Source organism: Gracilinanus agilis, chromosome 1, assembly GCF_016433145.1.
Source record: "Gracilinanus agilis isolate LMUSP501 chromosome 1, AgileGrace, whole genome shotgun sequence".
Taxonomy (NCBI): Eukaryota; Metazoa; Chordata; class Mammalia; order Didelphimorphia; family Didelphidae; genus Gracilinanus; species Gracilinanus agilis.
Genome location: NC_058130.1, coordinates 223492049 through 223517607, shown reverse-complemented (window position 1 = coordinate 223517607; position 25559 = coordinate 223492049). Strand labels below are relative to the sequence as shown.

Genomic DNA, 25559 nt, shown 5'->3' with positions numbered 1-25559 from the left:
TTAAAAATTATAAGTTTTCTTTCTTTCCCCTCTGCATCTTATTTACCTTTTCAGGTTTCTCTCGATTTTTGTGGTTGGATATCAAACTTTCCATTTAGCCCCGGTCTTTTCTGTGCAAATACCTGGAATTCTTCAATTTTGTTGAATGCCCATACTTTCCCTTGGAAATATATAGTCAATTTTGATGGGTAGTTGATCCGTGGTTGCAGGCCCAGCTCTCTTGCCTTTCTGAATATTGTATTCCACGCCTTGCGGTCTTTTAGTGTTGAGGCTGCCAGATCCTGTGTGATCCTGATTGTTGCTCCTTGATATTTGAATTGTTTCTTTCTGGCTTCTTGTAAGATTTTTTCTTTTGCTTGGAAACTCTTGAATTTTGCAATGATGTTTCTTGGTGTTTTCCTTTCTTGATCGAATGCCGCAGGTGTTCTATGAATCCTTTCAATGTCTATATTGCCCTCTTGTTGTAGGACTTCAGGGCAATTTTGCTGAATAATTTCTTTTAGTACGGAGTCCAGGTTTCTATTAATTTCTGGTTTTTCTGGAAGACCAATTATTCTCAAATTGTCTCTTCTAGACCGGTTTTCTTGGTCTGTCACTCTCTCATTGAGATATTTCATGTTTCCTTCTATTTTTTCAGTCTTTTGGCTTTGTTTTATTTGTTCTTGTTGTCTTGAGAGATCATTAGTTTCTACTTGCTCAATTCTAGCCTTTAGGGATTGATTTTCGGCCATAATCTTCTGGTAATCGGCCATAATCTTTTGATTTTCGGCCATAATCTTCTTGTTTTCGGCCATAATCTTCTGGTATTCCTTTTCAATCTGGTCATTTCTTGTGTTCAATTTGCTTATCAGTTCATTTGGTTTCTGAGCCTCGCTTTCCAGTTGCAAGATTCTACCTTTTAAGCTGTTATTTTCTTGCCAGATCTCTTCCATTTTCCTCAAAATCTCAGATTTGAACTCTTCCATAGGTTGTGAGGAGTTTTCCTTATTTGGGGAGGGTCTGGATGGTTGTTTGTTCTCCTCCTCTGTTTGCTCGGTTGTCTGGATTTTCTCTGTGTAGAAGCTGTCGAGTGTTAAAGACTTCTTTTTTTTGTTATTATTCTTTCTCTTCTGAATTTCCTGTAACTGGTTAGCCATCATTAGCCCAGCAGCTTCTCAGGTTTATCCTCGCTCTCAGTGTCTGTCTGAGATCTATTGGCTCCTGAGGACTGAGTTTTAGTTTTTTCCAAGATCAAGCCCCCTGGTGGATTCCCTTGCTTGAACCTCTGCAGGAGGTTTCTTTACAAGTCTCAGGGAGCTACTTCCACAGTCGTATACCCGTCTGCACTGGTTCCCCACTTGGGCTTTAGTTCCTGGTTGTGTTTGCCTCCACCCACGCCTCTGCTCAGCAGGCACCCACGCCTCTGCTCAGCTGGCACCCAAGCCTCTGCTCAGCTGGCACCCACGCCTCTGCTCAGCCGGCGCTCCGCTCCCAGCGTCCGCTCCCGCGCGCGCGCGCGCTCAGATTTCGCGTGCGTTCTTGACTTAATGGGGTCCTAAGTCTTGCTGCTCTCAGGAACAGGTCCCGGAGCTGCTGATGACTCGATGGGTGCCCCAAACTTGCTCTATTTCTTTTTAGCTGGGTTCAGAGCTATAGGTGAGTGTGGAGGGGGTGGGGGTGGGGCGATTGCTCAGCTCGCGCTTGAGTGAGAGCCCTTTTTAGCTTGGAAATGTCTCGATTCCACGTACCTTCCACGCTGTGCCCTGTTGTGGGGTTCCTCCGTTCGTCTGGACTTGTTTTTATGTCCCCTTGAGGAGTTTTGTGTGTTTCGGTCAGGAGAGGTTTAGAGCTGCTTCTTACTCTGCCGCCATCTTAACCCGGAAGTTCAATTCTTTCCCTTTTCTCCTTTTTTTAAAAAAATCTCTTTGGGATATAGACCTAGTAGTGGTATTACTAGATCAAAGGGTATGCACAGTTTTATAGCCTTTTGGGAATAGTTCCAAATTGCCCTCCAGAATGATTGCATCCATTCACAACCTTAGCAACAATGCATTAGTGTTGAGCAGGTTGTAATCTGCATCAGTGGAGAGTGTTGTCAGTGCTGATGTCATAGATCCTTGCAAGGCTGATTCTTACCCATTTTGATTATACCCAACTGAGCTATGATTTAAATGGGAAAATTCTATTATAATAGTGGAGTTGCTTTTTAAAAATAAATTTATTTATTAAAATTAAAATTTTTAATATTTTCCCATAGTTACATGTTTCATGTTCTTTCCCTCTCCCCAAACTCCCCTAGTCCCCCCCCCTCCCCCGCCTTAGCTGACGCACAATTCCACTGGGTTTTACATGTATCATTGATTAAGACCTAATTCCATATTATTGATAGTTGGACTAGAGTTATCATTTAGTGTCCACATCCCCAATAATATCCCCATCAGCCCATGTGTTCACGCAGTTGTTTTTCTTCTGTGTTAATAGTGGAGGTGCTTTTTATCAAACACCTAACTTTTATGGTGACAGTGTTGCTGGATATTCTAAATAGTGTAATTCTGTCAGTCTTAGAAATTAATGCAATGGCTTGAAGTTTTAAAAATATTTCATTAAAATCATAATGGACATAACTAGACTTGAGAATCTGAAACATTTTCTCCTAGATCCATAGTTATTTGGAAGAGAAATAAAAAATCATTTATTTGCATAAGCTAGATAGGGATTTGTGAAAGAATTCACTTAAGGGCCAAATCCTTGCAGGATTGAAATGGGATCATATTGCTTGATATGTGAAATAATAAATACTTTTGATATGCTGTCAAACACATGCAGAAAAGAATTAGGAATCAGAATCTCTTGAAGAGACATAGGCTCTCCAAAAATAGTGGTGATGTCAGTGGAAGTGAGGGTAGAGACAAGAGTCCAAGGTTCTTGAAGTATAATAGATGAACTAAATATAAACAGTGATGGAACTGGGAAAAGAAAATGGGTGTAGGACAGGAGCCAAGAATGCAATTACATCACTACACCTAGTCATCTTGTTGTGAAGCCCAAATAAATTACTTTCCTCACTGAAAAACATCATATGAAGTGATTTATTTTGTAGGTTTTAGATGATATATTAAAAACACCAAAGTATCACAGAGATGGCTATTAGGTATGGGTGGTGATGGTGGAACAATATTTGTAGCATTATGGTATGAATGCTAAAAATAGAGTTGATTGGTGGAAATTGCTAAAGTATCTTTTAATTTAAAATATTTTCATCTTGATGAGAAAATGAAACGTTAGAGCACAAGAGATCTATAAAAAATATTTTTCATTTACATTTCCTCAAAAGTTCCCAATATTCAGCAGTATAAGTTCCAGATTCTTCTCTGCCCCCTCCCCCCAATTCTCTGGGTTTTCAACTTCCCTGGTATTGTTTATCTATGATCCATTTTGCCTAAGCTTCCTTTTCTCTTTTCCGGAGTTTTCCACCTGGGAGCCTGAGATGGAGTCTTCTGTTTGATGCAGCTGTTCCAGGCCAAAGAGGATACATTTCCTCTCTTTGTGCATTTTTATAAGCCATCTTTCTTGCTTTCCCTTTGGGGCTGCTACTCAATAAGGTATATCAGTATCATTTCAAACAACACTTCCTTTTTCAGGCACAAAATTTGTCACATGTGATGAGTTCTGATGTTTGATGGGACAGTGAAAAGACAGTGATGAATAATACATGATTTTAGGCCATAACTTAATTTGGCATCACTTTTCCCAACTCAGTAGTTACTCCACATAATTTCATGTTGTGGAATTTTCATGCCAATTTTTTCAGTGGAATCATAGAACATCAGATAAAGGATCTTTGATATCATCTAGTCCAACACCCTTATTTTTCATATGAGGAAAATTAAAATTTATTTTCCTATACACTTGATGTTTTTCTTCCCATTAAACACATTTATTTTTTCCAGAGACCATAAAGATCTTGCTCTTTAATCTCAATTTGAGTTAATTGAGAATTATTAATTATCCAATTATGGTTCATGTAATAATTTTTAGGTACAATTTTCACTGATTTTCTGACATGTCTTAGCAGAAAGGGGATATTATGTTTAGTATAATGCTACATAGGACTGTACTTTAAAGAGTTACTTTGGACTATTTATTGCCTAGTTTCTTAGGCAAGATCTTTTCTCTTTCTTTAATATACTGTTTTATCATTGTTTAAATATTCCTAAGGTTAAATTTGCAAATAATTTTCTTTAATCAGCTTTAAAAAATACTTTATTAGTCTCCCAAATTTTTAGTAGGTTTTCCAGTTCCCATTTTCAGTAATGGTTTAATTAAAATCTAAAGAAGAATAAAAAATGACTTGTGTACCAATATTATACTTACTGATCAACAAATAAATTTCATTCCCATCATAAATGAGATTTGACTGATGACTGGCAAACATTAAGTATGATACCAACATTACCAATTATAGTTCTGATTCTTACTTATTAATTTCTTAATTTTTCAGAATCTATTTTTTTAAAAAATTGGGTTTTCTTTTTCATTTATGTTTAAAGCTTTCCTCATAATTTTATATCCCAAATATAAAGTCAGTACTTTACATCTATGTTATCACTGCTCAATTTTCAATTAAAAATCTTTGATTTTTTGATTTGATAATTTGCACCTTAAATACTCCGGGGGCCTAGGAGAAGAATGAAAGAGGCAGGAAGAAGACCTGGCAAATGAACACTGTCAGCTGAAGGAGTCTATCCCTTGCTTTTATTTCTAGCACTAATACTGGGTCTAGAGGCTGGACATATATTTAAAGACCCAGCTCTTGATTCTCTGTCTGATTGGGGAATCTCAGACTGCTGTGGCTGACCTCTTAAGCTGAACACTTAAACATATACCACAGTTTGCTTCCTGCCCTTTGAGCACATTGAGATTTAAAGGGGCAGCTGGCAAGGATTACATTCTCAAATTGTTAGCTTTCAGCCAACACCAAGTATTGGTATTTCTGCAAGGAGTAATTCCACTAGCAACAGTTCTGCATTCATTGTTAGGGAGGACAGGAAACCACTGAAAAGGAATACTCATTAGTATTGTAAAACTTGTTCTTAATTTCAGCCAACAGACTCTTAGGAAATACATCAAATACCTTTGATGCTTTTGTGAGATTCATTTCCTGGCTACTTGGGCATGCAAGGGCCAAGAAAAGGTGGGTGAATTTTATCTGAGCCAGTAGCATTGAGTGTGAAAACATGGTTTCTCCCAAGATTGTGCTATGATCTGTCTTCTTTATTAAAAGAACATTGAGAAGATAAGTTATGAACACTTCTTTGCAAAATTTAAATCAACATAAAAATGGTAAGTATTATATTGCAGATACCTGAACTTTATCCTGAACTTAAAAAAAAAATTCTGGCCTCAGAAACGTTTTAGTTGTGTGACCCTGGGCAAGTCATTTTAACTCTGTCTAGCTCTTGCCCTTCTGTCTTGGAGTTGTTACTGAGAAAGTAAGGATTTTTAAAAATACTCTCCTAAGATCTAAAATTCCATCTGTAACTTATGAGAGGCACATAGATTACATATTAATGCCTGAGTAATTTTTTTAAACCCTTACCTTACATCCTAGAATCAATATTGTGTATTGCTTCTAAGATGGTTTAGGCAATGAGGGTTAAGTGATTTGCCCAGAGTCATACAGCTAGGAATTGTCTGAGGTCAAATTTGAACTCAGGATCTTTCCCCTCCAGGCTTGGCTCTCAAACCACTAAGCCACTTAGCTTCCCTCTTAGAGTAATAATTTTTTTATTTTTTATTTTTAAAATTTTTTTAAACCCTTATCTTCTGTCTTAGAGTCAATACTGTGTATTGGCTCCAAGGCAGAAGAGTGGTAAGGGTAGGCAATGGGGGTCAAGTGACTTGCCCAGGGTCGCACAGCTGGGAAGTGTCTGAGGCCAGATTTGAACTTAGGACCTCCTGTCTCTAGGCCTGACTCTCAATCCACTGAGCTACCCAGCTGCCCCCTAGAGTAATAATTTTTAACTTAACTATCACTCATTTAGATTCTACTCATCTGAGCTATGATTTAAATGGAAAAGTTCTATAGTAGTTATTTTTTATTATTTATTTGTTTATTTAAGTTAGTTATTTTTTTAATCAAACACCCAATAACTTTTATGGTAACAATGTTGTTGGCTGTCTGAAAAGAGTAATACTATCACAATATTAGAAATTAATACTATAGCTTGAAAATTTTAAAATGTTTCATTAAAATCAGAGTGGACCTACTTTAAAATCTGAAACTTATTCCATCCTAGATCTGTAGTTATTTGGAAGAGAAATAAAAATATCATTTATTTGTATAGGTTGAATAGGGATTTGTGAAGTAACTTATTCCAAATATTTTATTAATTCATGAATTAGGGTTTCTACAAATGTATATAGATTTAAATTATTATTAAGCTCAACTTTCTGAGGTTTTTATATAAAATCCCCAAGAATGTGCCTCCCTTGCCCAGTTTTCATAGGCCTGTGATGCCTGTTGTTATTGTTGTTTGTTGGCCTTTTGTACTGCAGTGGCGGCATCAGGGTACCGTGTGCTCCAGATCGATACTAGAGTTCCTCAGAGAGACCCTGAGAGTGTCTTTGTACCACTTCTCCTGACTTCCCTGTGAACGCTTGTCTTGTAAAATAGCGTTTGGGAAAATGTGCGTTTGGCACAAATATCCCATGGAGTGTCTGCTCATTCCATGGCTTTCCCTTAGATGATTGCTCATCGTCTTGCTGTCATCTATGGTCCACCAAATGCCCTCATCTGAAGAGATTACAAATACTACAGGGCTCGTTTGGGTGTCTTATTTAAGGGAGTTCTCTCTTCCCTGACGATGTATGAGGGCTTTCTAGAGCGCAACATTGACCACCCCCATTCCAGGATCAAACATAAAAGCCTTTATTTAGCTGATAAATCCCCTCATCACCTAGCCCTCTTCTACCTTCCCAGTCTTCCTACGGCACTCCCACTCTGAGATCCTTTGGCACTGGCCTCCTGTTCCTTGAACACAGCACTGCCTCTCCTGACTCCAAGCAGTTTTTAAAACTCTTATTTTCTGTCTTAGAATCCTTTCTACGCATCTGTTCCAAGTCAGAAGAGCGGTAAGGGCTGGACAATAGGGGTCAAGTGACTTGTCCAGGGTCACACAGATGGGAAGTGTCTGAGACCAGATTTGAACCGAGGAGCTCCCGTCTCCAGGCCTGGCTCTTTATCCCTTGAGCCATCTAGCTGCCCCTACTCCATGCCTAGGTCTGTAACTTTCTCCCCTGGCCTGACTTCCCTGACTTTCTTGAGATCCCATTAAAGTATCACCTACAAGAAGCCTTTCCCAAACCCCCTTAATGCTATGCTGCCTTCCCTAGACTGATGACCTTCAATTTATCCCCTCTGCAGTATCACTTGTTTGTGTATAGCTGTTTGCGTGTTGTCTCCCCCATTAGACTGTGAGAACTCCTTGAGAACAGGGACTGTCTTTTGTCTTTCTCTGAAACTTAGCACGCTTAATAAATGTAGTTCACTGATTTCAGTGCCTTGGGCTCAGCAACCTGGCTTAAAGGGCTACCTGTCCTTTCTGTTGGCTGATGAACGCCTGACATTATGTAATCACACAATTCGTTCCTTTGGCTGACAATTTTGTACTCAGTTTTAAAATGCATAGAACCTTAGAAAGGGTCACACATTAAGCTTTATAAATAATTGACATCTTATTTGCCTAGCACACAGTGCCACGCACATACTGTTTAACAAATATTTGTAGATCACTGGTTAGGTAAAAGTTCTGATTCTTTTCCGGGTAGCAAGTTTTGATAAGGAAGAGAGTGGTGAGAGCATGAAGGCACTGGGGATCTGAGCGGGAGTAGCAGTGGGCACCCAAGAAGAAGAAGGGGAGATCAAAGGTATAGAAAGCTACCCTAAAATTCTTTTGAGGAAAGCCTCTGAATTTATGGTTTTTTCAACCCAACTTGGAAAAGGATGGTAACGTCGCTATACTAAAAGGCTTTAAATTGCTCACGAAAACCCAGCCTTCCCTACGTTAATTAGTTATCCAAGTAAAGCTACATGGCCAGATATCAGTTGTTCCTACAATTTCTTTGTTCCTAGTACAATACTTCTACCACTTTTGTGGGGGGAGGTGGGATCAGGAAAATATAAATACTGAATACAGCTTCCTTTGTACATCTAAATAATATGTTGAATTAAGGTTAGAAATGGAAAATGTAAATATTTTACTGAACACAACTTTGTACAGGTTATAGATACATTGAATTAATGTTTAAAATGATTTAAAGTTGGAAAATGTGTATGTTATCAAGTGGCTGGAACTTGAAAGCATTTTGAAGGTATCTTGGAGAAAAACCTCAGTGAGAGCATCAGTATATGTTTGGCCCATGTCCCAAATGGTCATTTATCTATAAGTCATGAAATCCATACTTGGTTCCTACCGTTCCAAGCCCACTTTCTGACTTTTGAACCTCCCCTATTTCTTGCTACACTACCTGTAAGAGAGTACAAAATTCTCTTGACTTCAAGTAGATTCACTCAGTGTGATTGTGTCCAAATGGAAGATGTTACATCGATCCCAAGTAAATTTCATTTTATCAGAAATGTCCCAATGCACTAATCTGTCAAGATCCTTTTGGATCTTGGCTCTGCTATCCAGTATGTTAGTTATCCTTCCCAGTTTGGAGATCATCTTCAAGGGGAGAATACCCCCATTTTTACCAACAAGAAAACAGATCACAACATTTTAACTAGAAAAGAGAAAGAAAAGAATCAAAACCTGATTTCTTTTAGCTTTAGGGATTGTAGGCCTCTTCTAATTTTTTTGTCTTCTTTGGAATTTCAGAACAATTCATTCCCACTAAATTTTCATTAAAATAATTATTTTTGTTTAGTTGTGTCCAGATCTTTGTGATCTATCCCATTTGTGAATTTCATGGCAAAGTTACTAGAGTGGTTTGCCATTTCCTTCTCCAGTTCATTTTATAGATAAGGAAACTGAGGCAAACAGGGTTAAGTAACTTGCTCAGAGTCATACAGCTAATGAATATCTGAGACTAGATTTGAACTAAGGTCTTTTTGACTCCTGGCCTGGTACTTTATCTACTGTGCCTAGGTGGCCCAATTTTAAAAATGGCTAATTTTTGAAAGAACTAAAAACATATTAATTGCCTTTTTATTCCTGGAAATAGGCACGGTATCTATAATTTCATTGCTATAGGGAACTTGGTGAGGAATCTCCAATCCAACTTGGTATCTTCTCTGCAATTTACAGTTTTAAGAAAGTTTCCTAGATGACTCAATGAATAGAGAGTTAGACCTGGATATTGGAGGTCTTGGGTTCAAATCTAACCCAAGATACTTCCTAGCTGTGTGACTCTGGGCAAGTCACTTAACCCCAACTGCTCATCCCTTATAGCTCTTCTGCTTTGGAACAAATACTTGTATAGATTCTAAGATAGAAGGTAAGGGTTTAAAAAAAAAGCTCCCAAGAACACTGAAGAGCTCAAGTGATTTGCCCAGGGTCATACAGACAGTAGAGACAAAATTTCAATCCAGGTCTTACTGGCTTTGAGATCAGCTTTCTATCAACTATACCACGTTGCCTAACCAGTGATGGGCAAACTATGGGTGGGCCAGATACGGGCCCCCTGAAATGTTCTATCTGGCCCGACATTATTCCTAATCTGACGAATACAATGAGTAGGATACAATGAAACTTCGAAAGAGTTGCCTTAGAAACAGACTGATAGATGAGCATTTCCTTTCCTTTAGCCCCCTCTTTAAAAAGTTTGCCCATCACTGGGCCCTAATCTGTTATAATTCAAACACCTTGAGATAATGGCTCATTACAAAAAATGGGCTTCAATATGTTAAAAAAAAAAAAGGTTCTGAAGAAACAGAGGGAATCCTGACCTGTAATAGGAAATTGAAGGGTGGAAGGATATGACAGAGGAGAAAAGAAATGAGAAGGACCACTAAACATTTGGAGCTAAATAACAGATATTAGATTCTTCCCAAAGATGAGGGAAGGAAGAACTCTCTCAGTCAACATTTATTAAGTGCCTATTGTGTACTAGGCACTGTACTAACTGTACTCACAAAGGTAAAAGACAGCTCATGGCCTGGAGGAGTTCACAGTCTAATCGGGGAGACAGCCTCAAACATCTATGTCCAAACAAGCTCTATTCAGGATAACTCTGGAAATAATCAATAGAGAGGAGGCCCTGGGGACACGATGAGGAAGGAGAATATTCTAAATGTGAGAGATAGTAGGTGAAGATGCCTTAACTTGGGAGAGAGAGTATCTTGTCTGAGAAAAAGAAAGGAAGCCAATATCACTGGACTGAAGTGTGTGTGTGTGTTAGGGAGGGATAAGGATAAAGAAGAGTTAAGGTATAAGAAGACTAGAAAGACGTGTGTGGGATGGTTGTGAAAGGCTTTGGATGCCAAACAGATTTTATATTTGATCCGGGAGGTGCTAGGAAGCCACTGGAGTTTATTGAGTGTGGGGTGTGTGTGTGTGTGTGTGTGTGTGTGTGTGTGTGTGTGTGTGTGTGTGTGTGTGTGTGTGTGTGTGTGTATGTGTATGTGTACATTGAATTAAGGTCAGACATACATTTTAGGAAAATAACTTTAGTAGCTGAGTGGAGGCTGGACTGGAATGGGATGCAAATTGTGGCATGTTGACCAATCTCTTACAATATAGTCCTGGCATAACAGTCCACACCAGGGTGGTAGCTGTAGCAGAAAAGAGAATGCGGTGAATTTGAGAGATGTTTCTTTGAGGAGGAAACAGCTCCTTATCCTTCAAGGAAAAAGAATGTGGACCATAGATCCTCTTAGATAATATATCATCAAGGTTCAAGTAAGAAGAGACAAATTAGTATTGGTTGGTGACTCCTTGCAATGGCATACTGAGTGTCTTTTTTTTTTAAAAATTGAACAACATAAATTATAGATCTAACAACATGGAGGACTGCTGTCTTCTTAAGACATGAATTCAGTATATGATAGCAAACCTCCCAGGATGTGTCAAACCAAATGACTACTTCCCACTTTTGGACCACTGATGAATATTACAATATCTTGGACCAAGAACTAAAACCTCAGTGGGAGAGGCAGGATTTTCATCATTGCTGTCAACTGAAGTCGAGGGCTTCAAATGAGAAAAATGCATTTGAGAAATGAACATCTAGTTAATAATATGGTGTCTGACTCCCCCACTCCTTTGTCAAACTGGTGCCAGGGGGCCATAGGTGTGGAGTATTGCATTCTTGTTAGATTTTTTCTAATGTATTGATCATATTTGCTACTTTTTTCTTGCCTTTTAAAAAATCTATTATAAAGAACGGCTTTGTTATGAGAGGAGGAGAATGAAACAGGGAAATGTTAGGCAAAGTTAAAAATATCAATATTTTAAAATATGGAATATGGGAACAGGTTTGAATTTCTGAACCATAGCTTAAAATAAAGAAATAACTGGCCAGGGATGGAATGCCCTTCACAAAGGTTGGGAGAAATATATTTTCATGTAGCCTTCTAAATACATTCAAAAGGGTTTTTTAAATGAAAAAAAAAAAGAGTAGAAAATGGCTCCCCCCATCCTATTACCTTGATAGTAGCTAGAGCATGGGGCTGAATCTAATAAGATGAAATGCCGTAGGGATCAATGTAATAATGTCTTGTTTTGGAATACAAAAATCTTCAGCTTCCCAAGATAAAATGAAGAAAGGCTGGCTAGACTGAAAGGGTGGTCTGGGTGGTCAGCAAGAGCAATATGAGTCATGAAGCTCTCCCTCTAGTGCTCTCCTACCTTCGAAGCAGGCCCAGGAGGGAGAGATTAAGTAAATCCCTTGTACAGTCAGCAGTATGAAGCAGCAGAGGACAATCTGGTTTGATCTCGGGCTACCCTGGGGGTGTAGTATCCAGAAAGAGCGAGGTGAAAGTCCCAGAGTACTTTTATCTCAGGAGTGTCTGGGTTGTTTAGGAAGGACTAGAACCTCTAGTATGAAGGCTTGCCAAGCCCATTTCAGGGCTGCTTATGCACCTTTGGTGTCCTTCTGTCACCCAACACTCACTTGTGACTCCAAGAAGCTGTATCATGCACAGTGGCTACATTCCAGTAAAACTGTCTTGGCGGACAAGTGGAAGGTAACCAGTGGGCCTTAAACCTGTTAGTGAATTATGGTGGTGTCTACTCCAAGTATGTGAAGTCTTCCTCTGGCAGAATGGGTGGACAAGAACAGTTTGTACCTGCAGCCATGAAAGTGGTGGCAGCAGGTGCTATGGAGTGCTTACCTTCCATCTTAGAATCAGTGCTGTGTATTGGTTCTAAGGCCCCAGAACAATAATGGCTAGGCAATTGGGGTTAAATGACTTGCCAGAAGTGTCTTAGGCTGGAGTCGAACCCAGGACCTCCTGTCTCCAGGCCTGATTCTCCATCCGTCATGCCATCTAGCTGGAGGGGATCACTTTCCAGAGCCAGCACCCATTATTGTCCAGAACCAGGAAAGTTAATTTTGACTGTGCTCTATGGAATGCCTTTTGTATGATTTACATAATCGTGCTCTGGTGTCCTGAACGAGTTAACTATACTCTTGAAGAGTAGTTTATACAACAGGAAAATCTGGAGCATGTATAAGGAGGGACTCTGAGGGAGAGACACTGCCCCATATGTGATTGAAATTGTACACTGACTATCTCTCTCTCCCTTCTTTTATGAGGACCCCACAAGTGAGCCAAAAGCTAAGCCTTAAGGAAGACAGAAAATAAAATCAGAAGAATTTTTTTCATAACCAAATAGAAAAGATAGGTTTCTTTTTGATTCTAATGCCAAAAGACTTTTTTTTTGTTCTAATTCAGAACTGCCCCCACATTCATTTTATCTGCCTTGGACATTGTTAAAGCTACCCATTTGGAGTTTCAACAGTGATTCAAAAAGATGAAGAGAATAATTAAAATTGAAGAGAAGAAAGAAACTTGTTAAGGGATCCTTTGTTTTGTAGTGAATTTTTCTGTTTAATATTACATAGTATGGTATTTGCTGATTGGGGCAACCATCTACTTAAAAGTATTCACAATCATTATAGTAATGACTGAGATTAACTCAGTTCAATGAGTACATGTTTCCCCAAAGGCAAACATAAATTGTTAGAGCATAGCTTTCCCCTGTAATGAAAAGTTACTAACAAGATCACTTTATTTTACAAAAGCAAATAACAGTTCTTGGTTGTAAATATAATGAAGAGAAAAACAAGGAGTTATGTCTCCTGCCTGATAAAAGGGATGTTTAAATGAAACTTAGGCCAAACTTCCCATTTATGCAGAATAGTGATGGAATGATAGTGTTTTATTAATTGAAGTATCTTTTTAATTGAGAACTATAAAGATGAACAATTTTAAAGAATTAGAATATAATAAAGTAATAGTAAAGAAGCTAGATGGCATAGTGGATAGAGAACTAGGCACGGAGTCAGGAAGAGTTCAAATCTGGCTTCCGACGCTAGCTGTGTGACCCTAGGAAAGTCATTAAACTATATTTGCATCAGTTCCCTCATCTGTAAAATCAGCTGGAGAAGGAAATGACAAATCACTCCAGCTTCTTAGATAAGACTACCTCAAATGGGATCACCAAGAGTTGGACATGATTGAACAACAACAAAAGTATAAACACTGTCGGTATTCTAAATATAATTTAATTTTTTTGGATGACTCAGAGTGCTTCAGGCTCCTATGTTGGCTCAGGATCAAAATTTTAATGTTCAGGCAGAAATTATTACAGTAAAATTTCTAATTTATAGAACTTTATGGTTCTTTTAGATTATAGCTATATAGGAATTTATGGAAGAGCTAGCTCCTTTTTGAGGCCTTGAGAAGGTTTTTCATTTGATTAGAAAACCATCCAAAGGTACCTACCAGATGGACTAACATCTGACATCTTAAAAGATAGTGATTTTCTTTTTTTTTGTTCATCACTTAGTTTAATAACATGGAATAAAAATAAAAATAAATGTAAACATGCCAAATGTAAAATGGAAATCCAGGTTTCCAATGTGGCCAGAAATGCTACCCTCCCCCAACCCTTTATTCTGAATTTAATAAATACTCTCAAAAGAGAACATTTCCACACTCAAAGCAGAAAATAGTATTATATATGAAACTCCAAATCTTTCCATACAACTTTCCCTCCAAGAAATATAATAAATACCCACCCCTGTCTATCTTATTTGTCTTTATATTCTTCTGAACTTCCTTCCCTTTTGCAATTTAAAAAATGCTTCAATGACCCTCTTTTTTTTTTTACTTTTTTCTTGTTTGCTCATCATTTTTTAAACGTTTTAAATTAAAATTTTTACTTTATTAATTTGGCCCACTCATGGTTCCCATTGATCATTTAAATCCATCCCATTGAGCAATTAAACAAAAGAAAGAAAAAAAGCCCAACAAAACAAATTCCCACATTAGCCATGTATTTAAAAATTGTTGAATTAAATTAAATTTAAAAATTATTGAAAAATATGTCTTTTGTATTTAATTTCATCATCTCTTTGGCAGCTAATGAGTGATTGTGTTTCATCTTCAGTGTTTTGGACTGAAAGTTTATTATTGCATTGATCAGAGTTCTAAAGTCTTTCAGAGTCCTCTTTTCCCTATGTTATGGTATAAATTGTTCTAGTTCTCACTTTGCTTTGTATCAGTTCATAGTGATTTTCCCAGTTTTTTCTGAAATTTTATTTCTTAAAGTACATTAATATTCTATTAAATTATCTAGCCATTCCCAAATAAGATGGTGACTTCTGAGGTGCTTATACATATACAAAAACCAAGAACAGGGGGCCGCTGAGTAGCTCAGTTGGATTGAGAGCCAGGCCTAGCAACGGGAGGTCCTTGGTTCAAATCTGGCCTCAGAACCTTCCTAGTTGTGTGACCCTAGGCAAGTCACTTAACCCCCATTGCCTAGCTTTTACTGCTCTTCTGCTTTGGAACTATTACACAGTATTGATTCTAGGACAGAAGGTAAGAGTTTTAAAAAAAATCAGAAAAAAATTAAAAAAAAAAGATTTGGGAGAGTTTGCAACTTAAAAAAAAAAAGGTCTGTGTTTTAGAGTAGTAGTTTACAAAACAGTAAAAGGTGCTTGCTTGCTCATTGTCTTCTGATATTTATTCTAATGTAACTGACAGAGAGTGTAAACCTAATATTTCGTCTTAAAATATTAGGAATAACCCAGTGGCCCATTCTGGCCATGTTTCTTATTTTTGTTCTCCTTGGTGCTTTTTCTGCATCCCCTGTAAACATATCTGGGACTGTGATGCTAAGATATAAGTGTAGTGGTTCACTTCCTGTGGTAATGAAAACAGTGTACTAATGTAATTTTTATAGATCTTTTTCATTTTTCTCTCTTGTCTTCATTCCATTTATGTACCTAAAATGCCCTTGGGATGACTGCTGAATTGTGTACCTTGATAGGCTTTCTTTAAACTTGCTTCTTTTAAAAAATATTTATTTGTTACACTAAAATTTCCAACTATCTCCTTCCCTCCCCCACACTAGACAAGGCATTATTATTATTTTTTAAGCCCTCACCTTCCACCTTAGAATCAATACTATGTATTGATTTCAAGGCAGAAGAGCAGTATGGGCTAGAGCAGTGATGGGTAAACTATAGTATGTGGGCCAGATGCAACCCTCTGAAATGTTCTATCTGGCTGCGCAACATTATTTCTAATCTAACAAATACAATGAGTAGGATAACAATACAATGAAACCTTGAAAGAGTTGCCTTAGAAACAGACTGACAGATGAGCATTTCATTTCCTTTGGCCCCCCTTTAAAAAGTTTGCCCATCACTGAGCTAGGCAATGGGGGTTATGTGACTTGCCCAGGGTCACACAAATAGGAAGTGTCTGAGGCTAAATTTGAACCCAGGACTTCCCTTCTCTGGGCCTGGCTGTCAATCCAGTGAACCATCCAACTGCCTAAGAAGGCATTATTTGACAAAAAGATCTATGTATATATAAAACTATGACTTGCCAATTTCTATTTATCAGTTCTTTCTCTGGAGGTGGACACACAGAAGCTGTTTTTCAAACAATATTTCTGTTGCTATTTAGAATGTTCTCTTAGTCCTACTTGTTTCATAATTTCATGTAGGTCTTTCCATGTTTTTTTTAATTAGCTTAATCATCATTTCTCATGTAGTATTCCGTCAAAATCAAATGCCATAACTTCTTTAGCCGTTGCTTCTCTCTTCTACTGCCCAGGCATTTATAAAACAACTCATTAAACAGTGAACTCCAAGACTGGGTTTTGTCTTTCTTTTTGTCCCCTAGCACATAGGAGGCACTTCATAATGCTTATGGACTTGACTTGACTATAATGATGCTTATTGACAAGGAATGATTTACCTTCCTTTCAATTTCACATGGAAATAAAATTATATTGGGAAAACATCATTAAGACTGAGTTAGGTGGCTCAGTGGATTGAGAGCCAGGCCTGGAGATGGGAGGCCCTGGGTTCAGCCCTGACCTTTGATACTTCCTAGCTCTGTGACCCTGGGCAAGTCACTTAATCCTGATTGACTAGTCCTTAACACCTTTTTTTTTTTTAAACCTTACACAGAATTGATTCTAAGATAGAAATTAAGGATTAAAACAAACAAACAAATAAATTGTAGAGGGCCATGAATGCCAGGCTAAGAAGTTTGGAGCCTATTCTGTCAGCATGACAAGCCTTCAAGTCTCCTTTTGAGCCCAGGAAGCAATATAGAATAATCTCCATGAGAGGAAGCATGGAATAATGAGTAGAGTCCTTAGCTTAGAGTAAGGAACACATCGGTTCAAATTCTGCCTTTGGCACTTTCTAACTGTGTGACCCTTTATTTATCGTTTAACTTTAGTGTCTCAGGCAATAACCTAAGACTTATCTATTAAGACACAAGACCATTTGTGATACGAAATGTAGAAAAAGATTCTCTTAAATACAGTATACTTGAAAATACTTGCTAGGAAGTATCTCTTTAGGAAGTGCATGCACACATTTATTAATCTCTTGTCTATCCACCCCTCTAGCCATGCAAGCATTTATGTATCTATCTATACATCTATCTTTGCATGTATGTATCTGTCCCATTTTTGATCCTGGGTCTCCCTGTCTTAAAAAAAGAAGTACATAAATATAATATAGAAGCTTCGCCCTTCATTTCTGCCTTGGCTCAATTCCCTCCACCTTAGCCAGTCTGGTGGCCTTTGCTCATGGGGGCTCCCCATACTGCGGATAGGCTTAGCCCTTTGGAGCTCAAGCTATTCACCATCTTCATCATAGCAGTGATTATTGGGATATACCACCCCTGTCAGCTTTCTCAGCATACTTTTAAAGAACTCACACCTTTAGTTTTCTCGAATTAGTTTAGGAACATAAAATAGTTATTCACCCATTTAGAGAAATCTTGGATGTTTCTGAGTATGTTTTAATCTACCATTGATGTATCAAGTTTTCATGCTTTAATGTCTGTACATCTCATAGAGAAGCTTTTTATTTAAAGAGGGTTAAAGATGTATGTTTGAAAAGGGTTTTTTGTAAAATTTAAATGAGTTGACATATCGAGAACAAAAAGAAACTATAAAATCTCATGTGGCCTTTTTAGGTTCGTTGTGATCCTGAGATCCAAGAGTTGCGTCAGTGGCAGAAGCAACTGAGGGAAGATAGTCACATTCGTCAGAGAGTGAAAGAATTCTGGGCTAAACAGGAAAAAAAAGGTCAGTCCTTACCTGATTCAGAACTTAGTTGTTTATTCTCAAACAATAGCATCACTCTTCTGCCAACCCCAGGAGGGATTTTTTCTTTCTTTCTGGAATTCAAAGGGCCATTCATACAACATTAATCTTCTTGGACCTCAAATGCTCCAACTTGGAAATGACTAAAGGTGAAAATGCAACTATGGAAAGATTAAGGTGATGAGTTACAATTAATCTGGCAATTTTCCTACTTAGATATGATTTCAGGTTTCCGTACGGCTGACAGTTTTTGCTCTTTCATTTTTACAGGGTATGAGATAAAACAGTAACTCTTAACACAGATAATACTACTTAACCTGATAAGTAGTTGGTCTTTTTTTTATGAGTTATTGTTTATCCAATCCCAAATCTAGACCCGAAAGTGCTACAAAAAAACCCTTTAAAATAAATTGAATGTGGAAAATAGATTTTGGTTTTTTAAAATAAGCTTCTTTCAGTTCCCAGGATAGACATGCGATTTTTCTATTTGCCAATATGAAATAGAAAATATTTGTTTTAAAATAATTGATTGTTAGAATTGAACGGGACCTTGGAAAGTAACCATTCTAAGATGAGAAGATATGATATAAAGGAGTTCAGTGATGACTGACTGGTAAATAGTTTCTGAGATAATGCTTTTAATAACTGTGGATAAGTAAAACATTAAAATAGCTGTGGTTTTACATGAATTAAAAGGATTTTTCCAGAATATGCACACCTTGTTTTATTCTTAAAATTATGGAAATGAAAATTTTGAAGCCAGCAAGGTTGGACTGATTGAGAACTAGGCCTAGAGATAGGAGGACCTGGATTTAAATCTGGCCTCAGATACTTTTCTAGCTGTGTGACCCTGGGCAAATCACTTAACCCTCATTGCCTAGCCCTTCCCATTCTTCTGCCTTGGAACCAATAAAATATACAATATTGATTCCAAGATGGAAGGTAAGGATTTAAAAAAAAAAGAAATGGGGGACAGCTAGGTGGTTCAGTGGATTGAGAGTCAGGACTAGAGATGGGAGGTCCTAGGTTCAAATGTGGCCTCAGACACTTACTAGCTGTGTGACTCTGGGCAAGTCACTTAGCCCCCATTGCCTAGCCTTTACCACTCTTCTACCTTGGAACCAATACCCAGTTTTGATTCTAAGATGGAAGGTAAGGGTTTTTAAAAAAAATATAAATTTCTAGCTGTGTTTTGGTAACTAGATTTTGCAGATAACAATTTCTCAGTATTGACAGAGAATAAAGTATTCTGGATAGGATAATTTTTCAGGCAAATGAAGCACCTACCATTAACCACCAAAATTTTAATTGCTTTTGCCTGTAAGTCTTTTTAAAAAATAGATCTCTGGGTCATCATTATGAATATAAATTATATTCTGTTTAATGCAGTCATGTCATTAGAGATTTTTAAAGTGTGGCAACACTTGCCCTCCAGCCCTGTGGTACCTCTCCTATTCCCCACAATCTTTCAGCTATCACTAACAGTGGCTCTGCAATCATATCTGCCAGGTTTGTTTTTTTTTTTCCAGTACTCAAGGATGTAGTTCATTTGGGCCAGATGACTTGAATTCATCAAGGGCAGCTAGGTGCTTCCTTACTATTTTCTAATTTGTAATGAGTATTAACTATTAACCTTGTTGTTGTTCTGTCTTTTTTGGTCCAAAGACCATTTCGTTCTTCTTGGTCAACAAAATAGAGACAGAACAAGAATTGAACCATTATTTCTTCTCTCTGTTTTGTATTATCACTATCCTATCCAACCTGTGGTAGGGGTTTAGCCTTTTTGGGTTCTTCCTTATTTTTTCATTATAGATGAAAAAAAATTACTTTTTTATGTTTAGATTTCTTGGCAAGGCTTTTTTTATTCTGCACTTTAGCCCTTCTGTTGCAATCCGAATAGTGCTGTGGCATTCTTTTATATTAAGTCTTTATTACTTGGCCTTGCTTCTAGGCTCTGTACCTGTCTTTTAAAATTCAAAGTTTGTTGGGGAATTCTTTGGACATTTATGTCAGTAGCTTCAAGCAACTCTTTCTTTCTCACTGAATTGTTTCCCATTTTTGTTTTTTGAATTTCATTCTTAAGGGTTTCCCTGCTCCTCCTCATTTTACAGATGAGGAAACTGAGGCAAAGAGAGTAAAAGTGATTTGCTCAGAGTCACATAGCTAATCAGTGACTGAGGCCAGTTTTGAACTCAGAGAGATGAGTTTTCCTGATTGTAGGCCTGGCACTGTATCCACCTAGCTGCCCCTTTTAGGTGTAATCTGCATTGTTAATTCTTTATCCATTACTTTCTTAAGTCTAAACAATTAACAAAACAATAAATCAAACTCTGATTTGTAGCATTTGCTGATTTCTGGAGTTTAAAAGTTCACAATGAAAATTTAACCTTTTCCTCTCAGGCATCTATATGAGTTGTTTCTGGCACTCTTAGTTTACCTTGCTTATTGGCTAGTTTAAATAGAGACATTTGTGGCTGTAAATTTACCAATGTCTCCTTTATCGATTTTTTTTCTCCTCTGAACTTCTGGATGTCTCACCCATTTCTCTTCTTTCTACTAGGTAGCAAGCAGCATTCTTGTTTATCAAGGTGGTAGGCAAAGTTTTCTCATTACTCTGTCCTCTAATCTTTTCACGTTTGAAGTTTTTTGATTATGCCAAGCACATTTTTTAACCAACCTTTATTAGGTCCATTCCATATCAGCTATAGTCCCCAAATCTAAATCCCTTCGTTATTATATCATGTACATTAATTGCCCCCAGATCCCTCAGTAAGAAGCATTATGAGATGTCATGTGCTTCCCACAGCATTTGATACTGCTTGTGACAAATCAATAATTTCAGGCTGAGTGAGAACAAAGATGGGAAGCAAATTAGATAGGCTCTAGCTTTCTGTCTTTCAATACTGTCTTTGTCTCTCAGTGCTTGGCACATAGTAGGTACTTAACAAATGCTTTGCTTGAGGATTGGTCACATCCTTATTTACTTGGCATTAAAAGCAAGCAACATACCAATTTAGGAAGTGGGAAGATTCATATAGAGATGCCAGAAGGAAGGTAGAAGCTTGGAACTGGGCAAAATAAGGGGCACATTTGTGATCACAACCTCAGGGAGTTCCAGGTTTGGAGTTCAAGGTTCTTATCAGGAGGAGGTAGAGATGATGGCTTAGAGATGTCCCAGAAGTACAGAAGACCTCATGTTACCTCAGTTTCTTTACAAAAACAGACATTTGTGGGTCTAGTATATATACTGAAATATGTTAGATGCTGGGGAGATGGACTGTTGGCCAGATGACTTAACATTAGTTACTCTGTCTGTTGGGTCTTAGTTTCCTCATCTGTAAAATAACAAGTTGGACTTAATGATCTTTAAAATCCCTTCCATCTGTGATGTTTTATGATTCTTTGTTATTTTTTAGCTACTGATGATTTCTTACATGTGTTTTCCATGGACTAGCTGCATTTCTCTCAGTTTCATATATGAAAATGATGCCTTAATATTTTAAATGCCAAAGAAAGTGCTACTAGTAATTGTCACCTTTTTGTTCTTATTAAACTACATATACATGACATAGACAATTTAATATATATTTTTATAATACCTTCTTTTCACTAATAACAAAAATCACAGCAATACTGAACTAAATTCAGAGAATAAAGTCTCATTATATGTATTTTATAAATCAACAATGACTACCTATACCCTGTAGTTCTCTTCTATCTTGAAATAGTTGTAGTTCCCTTGTAAGACATTTCCCAGATAGCCCCTCCCCACCCTTCCCTCCTTTTCTTCCTTCCTTCCTTTCTTCCTCCCTCCCTTCCTCCCTCCTTCCTTCCATCTCTTTCTCCTTCCATCCCTTCCTCTTTCCTTCTTCCCTCCCTCCATCCTCCTCCCCTTCTTCCCTCCCTCCATACCTTCCCCTTCCTCCCTCCCTCCTTCCCTCCATCCCTTCCTCCTTCCATCCCTTCCTCCTTCCTTCTTCCCCCCTCCATCCCCTTCCCCTTTTTCCCTCCCTCCCTTCCCTCCTTCCCTCCTTTCTTCCTCCCTTCTTCCCTCCCTTCCTATTTCTTCTATACTTAATCTTAAAATACCAATTATTGACAGTGGGTAAAGCTTTTTGCTCACTCTAAAAGTAAAGAGGATTCAATCAAAAGGGAGAAAATTCTCCTCTTAAACCATTACCCATCCAAATTTGAGGTTAATTAGAAAGGAGACTTATGGGAAAGTTATGTAATTGTTACTAGAAAACATGAAAGCTTTTATCCTAGGAAAGAGTGCTCACTGGAGACTAGAATATTCCTTTGGCTTCCCTGCTGAGAGATCACAGCTGCCTAGTCTTATCAGAGGGTGGTTCCCGCCACCACACGCCCCCCTTTCCCAGACTCCTGAGCACTTTGTGATCTGCATTGATTAAGGCTATTTGAGACCCATACCAAAATTGTGACTAGGAGAATAAAATTGCTGCCTACCAAGTGAAACCTGAAATCCTTGAGTATTACTGGGCTAAATTGTTTTGTTAACTATATGCATTTGTAAAATTGTTCTTCATTTTAAACATCATGAATCCGTATAAGGCAAAGTCTTGACAAGAAATCCATCAGTCAAGGTGACACTGCAATTAGACCTAAGATTTGTGATGAAAATGTCTGAAAATAGTTTAACACCTGTTAGTGCTGCAGCTGGACTGGGAATATACTAACAAAAATTAGTTGGGGGGTTGTAAATTAAAATTACTTTAAAATGACATTTTTCTTTAAATATCCCTGTTCAACATACCACACCAAATGGGAACTTTTTAAAGGAAGATACCTGAATTAAAAGAACTATAATGGACATTATTTATTTAAAGGTATTTGTAGATATTTATAGTGTAGAAAAAATAATTACATTCTTTTTTCCCCCCCAGCAGCCTTGCTGGACATAGGAGGCCTGATGAAGAGTATTTTTAGCAGTTGTAGTGGAATTGTGGTATAATATAGACATCCTCAGATTACCCTGAGTCAGAACCTGTCCTAAGAATAATTCTTCTTAGACAGATGGTGTGAAGTTGGCTTAGCTGCCTTCATTTGTATACTACTTTTTTTTTTTTTGCAAGACCTCTGATTTCATATGTCCAGAATGCTCTTGGTGAAGAACTTCCTCTCCTAATGCCGAATCCAGTCTACTTGGTAATTTATAGTTTAAGAGCATTGCTTGAGACACAGAGATCATATACACGGTATATATCAGAGACAGGATTTGAACTCCAGTCTTCTTTGTTCTGAAACTAGCTCTCTATCCATTATGGCCTACTAAATATGAATTATTTAAACTACACACTTAAGCTACTAAACCTTAAAACGGGACTAGGACCTTGTATTAGTGCTTCATATTAGTTATTTTAAAATGCTTATAGAGGGGCAGCTGGGTAGCTCAGTGGATTGAGAGTCAGGCCTAGAGACGGGAGGTCCCTAGGTTCAAATCCGGCCTCAGACACTTCCCAGCTGTGTGACCCTGGGCAAGTCACTTGACCCCCATTGCCCACCCTTACCACTCTTCCACCTAGGAGCCAATACACAGAAGTTAAGGGTTTTAAAAAAAAAAAGTAAAATGCTTGTAGTGAGAATCAGAGCTTAGTCAATTGCTTGAAAAGATGTTTAAAATTTCCCCTTCTAGTTTGTTTAAAATCTCAGTGATATAGCAGTTCTCAAATTAATTATGTAGTTAAATGCCCATGTTTTATGGGAAGACTGATATGGAGTATCAGGGAAACGATAAAGAAACTCTTGATAGATTAAGCTCATACTTCTCGATTATATGTACATTTTGTTCTTACCATCAATAATGTGTTTCTGTGATATCAGAGTTTATATTTCTTTAATGCTTTATATATTTTAATGCTTTGACTTTTTGCCATAGTTCTTTAAAAGGAAAGATTGAATTGGTAGACATAGCATTATAGAAGATAAAATGCATAAAAGGAAAAAAATAAGAGAAATGATTCTTTTTCCTGAGAAGAAAGGATTAACTCTCCCCATATCTATTTTTAGCTAAACAAATCAAAACTTAAAGTACCCCTACTGGACGGGTAAGTAAGAGAGTTCCAGCAAGTCACTTACTAGAGTAAGCTCACACCTCCAAAGGTCATTGGCACTCCCTCTTTGGGCAGTGCTAGGCAAATCGAAAGACTGCGATTTGTTCCCATAAAGCAGGGGAGCAAATGGAAGTGATGTAGAGAAAACTGCTTTAAAAAAGGCCATCTTGAGGATTCAGTCATTCTCTCTGTGTTGGTGAGCCAGACTCTTTCTCTGGATCCTGCATTGGGCTTGTTGGTGGTGAGTGGGGTAATTCCTTCCTTGGTTCTTTGGTGAGGAGACCCTCTCTGGTTGTTGGTGCTTCAGTGAGACACTCCCTTCAGCATGAGTTCGGTGAGATTCTTGGCAGTCTTAGCCTCATGTGCACAGAAGGTTCTCAGAGGATTCTTCAGTGTCTCCTGATTCTTTGGATTTTGGCTTCCTAATTAGGATTTTGGATTCTGGTGAGATTCGCTTTCGGATTATTTGTGGTATGGAGACATTAGGATTAAATTTAGGGTATTTGTAGTTAGGCAGTACTTTCTGTCTCTTTGTCTATATTTTTCTACTTTCACTCTTTCCACCTCTTTGTAAATAAAGCTGCTAAAAGTCATTTTGATGGGGGCAGCTGGGTAGCTCAGTGGATTGAGAGCCAGACCTAGAGATGGGAGGTCCTAGGTTCAAATCTGACCTCAGTCACTTCCTAGCCATGTGACCCCTGGGCAAGTCACTTGACCCCCATTGCCTACACTTACCACTCTTCTGAAGCCTTGGAACCAATACACAGAATCTGTATAAGACAGAAGGTAAGGGTTAAAAAAAAAAGTCATTTTGACTTAAGCTGTAATATTTTAAAATCAGTGACCACAATATTACTTTAGAACTTTCTATTAGCATAAAAATCTAAATTTAAATTCTTATCCAAGCAAGGAAATACTTTGAAAATCTACTAAGTTTCAAATACATGGAAGTAAATTCACTCCATTGCTTTAAAATTTTTTTTCCCTCAACTTGCTGATACTTGGTGTCAGTTCTAAGGCAGAAGAATGATAAAGGCTTGGTAATTAGTGTTAATTGACTTGCCCAGGGTCAAACAGCTAGGAAGTGTCTGAGGCTGGATTTGAAACCAGGACCTTCTGTCTATCTCTAGGGCTGGCTCTTTCTATATATACACTGAGCTACCTAGCTGTTCCAAGTCTATCTCTTCTGTAACATTACATTTTTTTCTCCCACAGTCTTGTGAGCCTTTATATTACCCCTCTGCACCTCAGTTTTGTTATCAGTAGTGGGTCAAATGAAGAGACACAATCTCTAAGGTCTCTTCCATTTGAGACTCTTCTATACCCCATTACAGAAATCTTAAGCCATGCAAAATCATGGGTCCATGGCTGACCTTTATTATGCACTTTGTAACAAGAACTCTCCAAGTGCATAAGACTGGCCAGTGTGTGAATTTGAAGGAAGATTACTGTAGCAGGACCTAGGAAGTAGCCATACTCTGTGGCCCTCTGCATGTGCTAATAGCAATTCTTATGGAATGGACAGACATAACCCCCAATATGTGCAAGACCAGTATTGCCAAGTGAGTCATATGTTTATAAGTATACTTTACCATTCTGTGAACTTCAGAGCTCATGTAAATTTCCTCCTTTCTATGTCATTTCTTTTCACACATTGAGAAGCCCATCAACCAGGTCATCACCCCATCTATGAGGCAGA

The 25559-nt window shown here is 37.9% G+C and overlaps 1 protein-coding gene across 2 annotated transcripts in view; it reads left to right on the top strand.

Annotated features, from left to right (window-relative positions):
• Positions 1 to 25559, top strand: part of IQCK (IQ motif containing K) — a 172902-nt gene that overhangs the window by 112740 nt on the left and 34603 nt on the right. Inside the window, exons 1-2 of one of the 2 annotated variants that reach the window (XR_006505339.1) lie at positions 7824 to 7908; positions 17660 to 17746. Coding sequence is in view for 1 of the 2 variants with exons in the window: in XM_044660353.1 (XP_044516288.1) it covers positions 17660 to 17771 (112 nt within the window). In the remaining variant the exon portion in view is untranslated. Of the gene's footprint in view, positions 1 to 7823; positions 7909 to 17659; positions 17772 to 25559 lie in introns of those variants that run through there. The other variant, XM_044660353.1, reaches the window with a different exon arrangement.